Below are 8296 nucleotides of genomic sequence, written 5' to 3' on the forward strand. Positions count from 1 at the left end.
TTAGAAATATTTTGCAACATTATGAATGTCTTTACTGACACTCTTTTTAACACATTCTTGAATAAACATTGATTTTATATATATATATACACACACACAATGTTCACCCTTAGAAGAGCAGTGAAATAATAGAAAATCAGGAACTAGCAAACAGAGTAATGCCAGAATGATTAAACATGGACAATAGTGCCACCTATATAACACTTATGAATTATCAATTAATCTTGTTTTTTTTTTTTATTAAGTGTCTTTAACTGTTAACATAATGACATACAAAATATACCATGTACTTTCAGAATGGCGTTGGATAATAAGCAATATCACGCGAGTGTAGGTGTATGTGTACTGTGTCTTGGTGAGTTGCTGTGCCTGTCAACACCATATGTTGTGAGAGTGTGTCTGACAGATATCCTAAGGTATTAACATTGGCGCAACGACCCCATTTCAAATCAACCAAAGAAAACAAATAAAACAAAAACATAAATGTATGATTATTTACTCTAAAAGAATTCTCATCCAATAAAACATCACACTTGCACATCTTTTCAGTATTTTACTCAGTATACTTCAGTAATTTCACACACATCACAACATTCAGAGACGCTACAGAAATAATCTTGATGCGATGACGACAGACATCCTCTTGTACTCGACAATGTATAGATTACAGCTGTACAGGCCACTTACATTATAAAGCTCTAAGAAATTCTTAAATGCTGGATTTGTAAAATTTGACAGTATATATATATATGCAGAAAATAATTTGATATGTGGAACATTATTTACATTTAATTATCAAAAACATCCTATTGATGGTCCCCTTTTCTTTTGTATATACTGATGTTTCTTGTATGTTGCATTTGGGTACCGTGATTCATATCTCTGTTACTCTCCGGAAAAATTACAAAAATATGACCTTAGATGGAGTAACAAGAGTGTTATTTCAGTGAACAATGCCAGTATGGAAGGACAACGGTTGAACTGAATGATGAAGGCTGTCACTCTTTAAATGTCTCAGTTACAAAATCCTCTAAATAACTATAACATTCAATATAAAAATACAAGTCATTCATCTCAAGAAATGAAGGCAGAATTAATTAAGTTTTGAAATGTACTAAAGAAAACAAGTGAACAAACAAATGTGAAATCACATGGACGTACATTTTTAATTTTGAGCTTAAGAGACTAGTGAAAGGATACTGTTAACTTGAACTCATTGTATGGATACAGGACCAAAGTAGGCCCAAAAGGAGAGGCAAAAGTGAATTTAAATAGTTTTGAAGGGATGCCTTCATTTCCTATACCTACTGACAGTTTTTTCAAAGTCATAGTTATATTCCCTCCTGCGTGAAAGCCAGGGTAGGAGAAAACAACTCTATTTCCTCTTAGCGTTCACACTCTTGCAGACCCAGTTCATGCCATCCTGAAACAACATTTGAGTCAGTTAGTCCAAATACTGTAGTTTTTGACTAACAACAAAATGTTATCCAAACAAACCTGGACTCCTTCTCCTGTGAGGGCAGAACAGGACTGGATCTGCCACACTCGGTCTCTGATAGTGTGCAAATTCAAACCCTCGGCTATCTCGGACGCAGGGGCTGCCGTGAGCAGGTCCTGCTTATTTGCAAACACCAGGACCGGGACACCGCTGAGCTTTTCTTCATCAAGTAACTCAGCCAGCTCCTGCATGCAGATCAGTTCACTTAATTAAACACTGAAAGCAGAAATTGCTTTGAATAGCAAAGAAATAACAGTCACAAAGCATCACCTGTCCCGTTTCCTCAAATCTTTTGCGGTCTGCACTATCAATAACGTAAATCTGAAATCAAAAGGAGTGTCTAATTAACAACGTGTTTGGAAACAAAGTGGATTGTGGGATGACTTTAAATCGGACAAATGATCGCACCAGTACATCTGTGTTCTCAAAGTAGTTTCTCCAGTAGGGTCTGATCTTTCTCTGACCACCGATATCCCATACATTTAATTTGAATCCTTGGGATTGGACGCTCTTGATATTGAAACCCTACAGAAAAAAAAAAAAGTTATTAAACTTGCTATGGTAATAAAACAGCTGATTCAGTAAATGCATGTGACATTAACTCTAATTGGCTTTATGCAACCATAGGGTGACCACAGGTAGTTCTGGGCGGTATGACCAAAAATGTATATCACAGTATTTTTCAAAATTATACCGGTTTCACGGTACACGACGGTATTTTTTTTTCATGCATGACCGGGTGTTAACCATATTTTCTACTGATTGAGAGAGGAAATACTGCAGTATATTGACTTAGAATGCCCTATTTTACAGTCATGATGAGTGAATATTGTCAAAAAATACCACACTAATTAGTGACTACCTAAAAGGGTCTGAAAGTTGCTCAATCTAGTGCTAAAGTCGCGCTTGTGTGTGTGAGACGCGGGAGCTGATGGATATTTGTGGTGGTCAATGTGGATGAGTTCTTCTGTGTCATCACGTTCTATTAGTTCTACAGCTTCAGTTTCGGAACTTTCACGCTTAGTAACACATGCAGCTGTTCCCTCACCACAGTGCAACAGTGAAAAGAGACCCCTTTCAAACAGTGTCGCGTTCTGAATGTTGTTTAAGCGGTATTTTAAAAATTCTTATCATAACAAAAATAAACACCGGTATTCGGTATGAACCGGTATACCGCCCAGCAGTAACCACAGGCCTTTTTTTCCCAGACATGCCCTGGCCAAGACTTCTAAATTGCCTAAAACGTCTGGGTTTTGGCTTTGTTTTCCTATTGACATGCTCTCCACAGTCCTCATACATTATATATATGCACACATTGTTTTGACTGTTCTCTGTACGTCCCACCTTCTCCCAAATCGTCTCTTTGAACTGTTCGAAGGAACCGATTTGCGGAAGTGAGTGATTTCCGATCAGTGTAAGGGGAGGGAGATTCTTCTCTTCAGGGATTGGACGGTACAATGCCACGTGCTCGTCTATGTTGCAAGCCCACATCATCACAGTGTTTAACCCTCTTCATTGGTTTTGTCTACTACTGCAGCGCCACGAGATATAAACAAGACTGTCACGTCACGTTATAAAGGTATTTTCATGCGGCACATTTGATATTTGTGGTTTTGTCTGATTTGTTTGGACAGCGCACATCCGGGTGCTTGTGTACTGAGAACATGAACTGATGCAAGCTGCTGGACAACTTCTGATGCAGTCTGCTTTCTAATTAGCTGCTACTTTGCATGCTTCTAATGCAATTTTAATGCAGGGTTGGTTTTATGAAAATCCATGCTTAATGTTTGAGAATTATTGATGTTTTAAAAGCGAACGCATACTTTGTTTTGCCACTTCAAAAATGACATTTCTTGGTCTCTTTCCTTAAACTTGTTGGTTGGTGACATACTAACCTAGTTGGTATAGTTAACTGTACATAGTTGTATTATTCTGGTGATATTTTATTTTAATCATAGCATATGTTTTACACATTTTCTGTTAAACTATCAGTAAATCAGGTTAAACCGGTAAGGAAACAAATGAACAGAATGAAAATGGTCTTGAAAAGTTTGGACCCATTGAAAGTCATTCTTTGTTTGCTTGTTTTGTGCATTCATTTCACTGCAGTAAATAGTAACACTACAAATGTCAAATCTGGTGCTCCTTCACCTGCTTTAATCATGCATTTCTTTCATTTTGAGATGTTTGTAATAGATTGCATTAAAAAGTAACATGCAGACTGTACAGTACACTTGATGTTGCAGTGTACTGATATTTTCTTAAAAGCCATATTGTTTGAGAGAAATTACTTGTTAAGGATTAGAGAAAACTTCATTGTTTTTTTTTAATTTGGAAGACTGAACTAAACTGGTTATAATTAGGTCAGGCTCTCAGGAGTCAGTTTCTCGCTTTCACTAGTCAAGATTATTGGTCAAGGGCCAAGGCCCTGGTCTGTTTTTCCTGATATCCAAACATCTGTTTGCATAGCTTGCCTCACTGTAAGAGCCTTGGTTTTGACTTTCCTATCATAGCATTTGGAGATACGCTGCTTTGTTAGATGAGAAACCAGTTAGTAATGAAAGAGTACAACACAATTGAAGAGAGCAAATGAGCTCGCATTTTAGTTTAAGCCACTCCTGGACTGACACCTTAAATAATATAAATTCACCACTTGTGAATCAAAAATTGCATTTGGTTTGTGCATTCAACATTCAGCCCACATGATTTTCATCCGAAATGGCACATTTGTTTTGTTCTGTGGATCTTCGTATGATCTATTCTCTATGGACTGGAACTGGAAACCCTCAATGTATTGAATATTTGTTGTTTTCTGTTTTTCACCCAGGCTCTTTGGAAGCAGAGAGAGAACCATGGAAGCTCTGAAGGGCTTTGATATCGACGCCCCACGCTGGGATCAATCCACGTTCATGGGCCGTCTCAAACACTTTTTCAACATCACTGACTGCCGCACTGTTCTGCTGCCTGACTCCAGACTAGATGAAGCCAAAGCTTTAGTGGAGAGCTGCAGGTGAAGAAATGGATTGATTTGATGAGGTGATCTCTCTCTCTTCTTCCTGTTTCTTACGTTGTTTCGCTTCCTCTCTAACCCAGAGCTGGCTCTGTTCCTCCTGGCACAACGGTGGAGCAGCTACACTATGCCAAGAAGCTGTACGACTCTGCATTTCATCCTGACACAGGTGACAGGATGAACCTGATAGGGAGAATGTCATTTCAGGTGCCTGGGGGAATGGCCATCACGGGGTTCATGCTTCAGTTTTACAGGTCACAGTTGATTTGATTATTTCTAATATTTATTGTATAATATATATAATTTATAACAATATGTACTATATATTTGAACAATTAACCAGCTATTTTGTATGGTCGTGTAGGACAGTTCCTGCTGTAGTGTTCTGGCAGTGGGTTAACCAGTCTTTCAACGCTCTGGTCAACTACACCAATCGCAATGCTGCCTCCCCCATCACACCAAAGTAAGTTCCTATGACTCCTTTCTGTCTTTGGTAGGTTTGCAGAGTGTATACCTCTTAAATTGTGACAGTACCGTGATACCTAGTGATTTATTAACAGATGTCTGGGAAGGAGCTTCAAATAACAGATAAGCTTCAGTAGCAGATATGTTTTTTTTATTGTGTTGTGTGTGACTTCTTTGCTCAGGCAGATTGGAGTAGCTTATGTGACAGCAACAAGCACAGCGCTGGCTACTGCGGTTGGGCTGAACCTCTACACAAAGGTATTAGCCTCATGTAAATAATTAAGGGAATACTCTATTTCTACAGACAGGATCTGTGATATGCAGCTGATTACAATAGAAAATTTACAAACTGAAAATTGTAATATAAGTTAGTGTGTAAAAAGCATGTACAGTAATGTACTTACAGTGGTATTTCACGATACATTTTAAAATGCTTTACTGTTTTCAAAGTACAGCCACAAATATTCTAATAATACATAAATATATTTACTTAAAAATCAATTATATATTTACTTTTATGCATATATTATTAATACAGTAGATTTGTATGCAGAATTCAAATTAAAATAGTTAAAGCTTTTCTTCCTTTGTTCAGTTTGACAGGCGTGTCTGCAGTGGTTATACATTATCCAGGTCTTATTTAGCATCTTTAACCGTTATCTCCTCAGAAAGCTCCTCCACTGGTGGCACGCTGGGTGCCGTTCGCTGCTGTGGCCGCGGCTAACTGTGTGAACATTCCAATGATGAGACAACAGTGAGACCTCTTCTGTTTCCTACCATCTTTTATTTTGGTGGGTCTTACTCACTAGGTTCACGTGTCTAGATATTAGTATATTCAGGTTAATTCTTTCCTGTACAGGGAGATTTTGAACGGCATTGCTGTGACGGATGAAGATGGAAATAAACTGGGCCACTCAAGGGTGAGGGATATTTATTGGTTCTATTAGGTCGAAATAACCTCACCTGATGAAACTAGTTACAAAATGTGTATTAGTTTTAGAAAATATCATAAAACATTTTATTCTATATTTAGTACTGCCCTGAAGAAACTGCTTATATTACACGAGACAAATGAATAACAGAAATTACACAAATGCCTGGTTAAACGCCTACATACCGTTAATTTTTACATTACGTCCTTATGTATCTTATATCGTATCTATTATTGTTATAACAATTTATTGTAATTTACATTCCTTACATACCCGAGTATGTAAACTTATGAGCAGAAACATTAGTTTAAATAGATCTGAATGTATTTAGTGCTCACAATAATCAGTTTAATGATAAGATGCCTTTTTACATTAAAAAAATTTCTCTGTTCTTAAGTTACTGAATAAATAGTGTATACTGTCTGTGTTTGTCATAGAAAGCAGCTGTCAAGGGCATCACACAGGTGGTCATCTCTCGAGTTACCATGGCAGCGCCAGGCATGAGTAAGTGCAAAGAGTTTGGCCGGTGTTATCAGATCTCAGTGCTAAAATAAATGAATCCTAAGCTGCTTTCTTTGTTCTTTCCAGTCATTCTCCCCATTATTATGCAGAGGCTGGAAAAATACAGGTTCATGCAGGTGAGCCTCATGTTGTTTTGTATCCAAGAAGCACGCAATGGAACGGAGAAGCGATAAAATAGCCAGTTTATGATCTGCAGGTTATAAATTCACTCTCTCTCAGACCTCAAAACCGACGTCTGTTGAGTCGTTCTCATATAACAGTCAGTTATCATCAATGCATACAGGTTTCAAATGGTTTTAACACAACTATTTGAATGAACATTAGCTAATGGTTTAATTCATTATGTAGCATAATAATGTTTTCATTTGCAATTATTATAAGTCTTACAAAGGTAATCTTATTTTTTATTGTTGATTATATTATATTGGGATTCCTGGGTCTGTAAAGTCTATAAACCCTTTGCTGTACAGGTATGATTCGATATAAAACATATTTTCATTTGTTTGTTTCTATTGCAGAAAATCACATTTCTTCATGGGCCACTGCAAGTCATGATGGTTGGCGTATTGTAAGTGATCACATTTCTTTTTATGAAAATAGCAACAATTGATATGCTAAATATATGAGATCTTGTTTCAGTAGAAGAAATGACAACATGCCTTTCTCTGTTTCACAGTCTGATCTTCATGGTGCCTGCAGCATGTTCACTGTTTCCTCAGAGTTGGTAAAGTTTGCATATACTGTACATGGCATACATCTTTTTTTTTTGAAGGGATAGTATCTCTTCAAAGGAATCGTTCACTCAAAAAAAAAAAAAAAATTTACTCACCCTTAGGATATTCAAGATGTAGATAAGTTGGTTTCTTCATTGAAATTTAGCATTACGTCACTTGCTCACCAACTGATCCTCTGCAGTGAATGGTGCTGTCAGAATGAGAGTCCAAAAAGCTGATAAAAACACCACAATAATCCACACGACTCCAGTTCATCAATTAATTTATTGTGAAGTGAAAAGCTGCATGTTTGTACAAACAAATACATCAAAAAAATATGTTTTTAATTTCGAAATGTCACTTCACAAGACATTAACCGATGGACTAAAGTCTGATTATTGTGATGTTTTTATCAGCTATTTGAACTCTCTATCTGACGGCACCCATTCACTGCAGAGGATCCATTGGTCAGCAAGTGATGCAGTGCTAAATTTCTCCATATCATAATCACAGTTTCATTAAGATATTATGCAACGTTTTGTAGCTGCTTCATCCATTATCTCTCTCTAAAATGCTTCATTCAGATGTTTTCACGATAACTGGTGTCTGAGCCATACCAGACTAATCAATCATTTGCACTTTGATTGCAGTTATATGGCTGTATCCAAGCTGGAACCTGAGCTCAGGGAGTCAATCATTTCTCAGTACGGGGACCGTGTCAGTTACGTGTACTTCAACAAAGGCCTGTGAGTGCAGGCCAATCACAGACTGGATGCACGCGTCATCGGAGTGCACGCATTCACTCTAAAAAGAAACTTTTTGATTAGAGGTTTTGTTTCATATCCTAGAAAAAAGTTTTTTATGCACTAAAGCGTAATTTATTGATAGTTTTTTAACATTTGGCCCTGACTGCTGCAAAGAATCAGTTTGATTTGTGAATCTAAATTCTGTGTAAAACATTTTTTACAGAGAATTTATAGACATTGGATAAACCTGATCCAGTTGCCTTGTCATTTGATCCTGTTGTATATGCTCTACCCTGAATAATTGAGACCAGATTGAAAAGTCTGAGAAGTGTTTCCCTCTGATGCCATACGCTGTCATTTACCACATACATCTCTCAGGAACAGTTTATTTTAAAGGTTTAATGCTTTAA

General features: G+C 37.2%; 2 protein-coding genes across 2 annotated transcripts; one reads left to right on the forward strand and one right to left on the reverse strand.

Moving 5' to 3' along the window:
• Positions 1-831: 831 nt before the first annotated feature.
• On the reverse strand, positions 832-2989 carry LOC107581648 (ADP-ribosylation factor-like protein 3). The gene is made up of 5 exons (XM_016267270.1): positions 2843-2989; positions 1907-2023; positions 1769-1819; positions 1498-1683; positions 832-1423 (listed from the first exon to the last, which is right to left on the reverse strand). Exons 1-5 carry the CDS (start codon positions 2987-2989, stop codon positions 1376-1378), a joined length of 549 nt encoding a protein of 182 aa, XP_016122756.1. The 3' UTR covers positions 832-1375.
• On the forward strand, positions 2934-8296 carry LOC107581595 (sideroflexin-2-like). Its single transcript, XM_016267223.1, has 12 exons — positions 2934-3077; positions 4326-4508; positions 4592-4762; positions 4873-4971; positions 5156-5231; positions 5642-5727; positions 5833-5893; positions 6343-6409; positions 6494-6543; positions 6946-6995; positions 7104-7151; positions 7791-8296. The coding sequence occupies exons 2-12, from the start codon at positions 4351-4353 to the stop codon at positions 7888-7890; spliced, it is 966 nt and encodes a 321-aa protein (XP_016122709.1). The 5' UTR covers positions 2934-3077; positions 4326-4350; the 3' UTR covers positions 7891-8296.

Source organism: Sinocyclocheilus grahami, unplaced genomic scaffold (genome assembly GCF_001515645.1).
Source record: "Sinocyclocheilus grahami isolate Dianchi unplaced genomic scaffold, SAMN03320097.WGS_v1.1 scaffold36.1, whole genome shotgun sequence".
NCBI classification, from domain to species: Eukaryota; Metazoa; Chordata; class Actinopteri; order Cypriniformes; family Cyprinidae; genus Sinocyclocheilus; species Sinocyclocheilus grahami.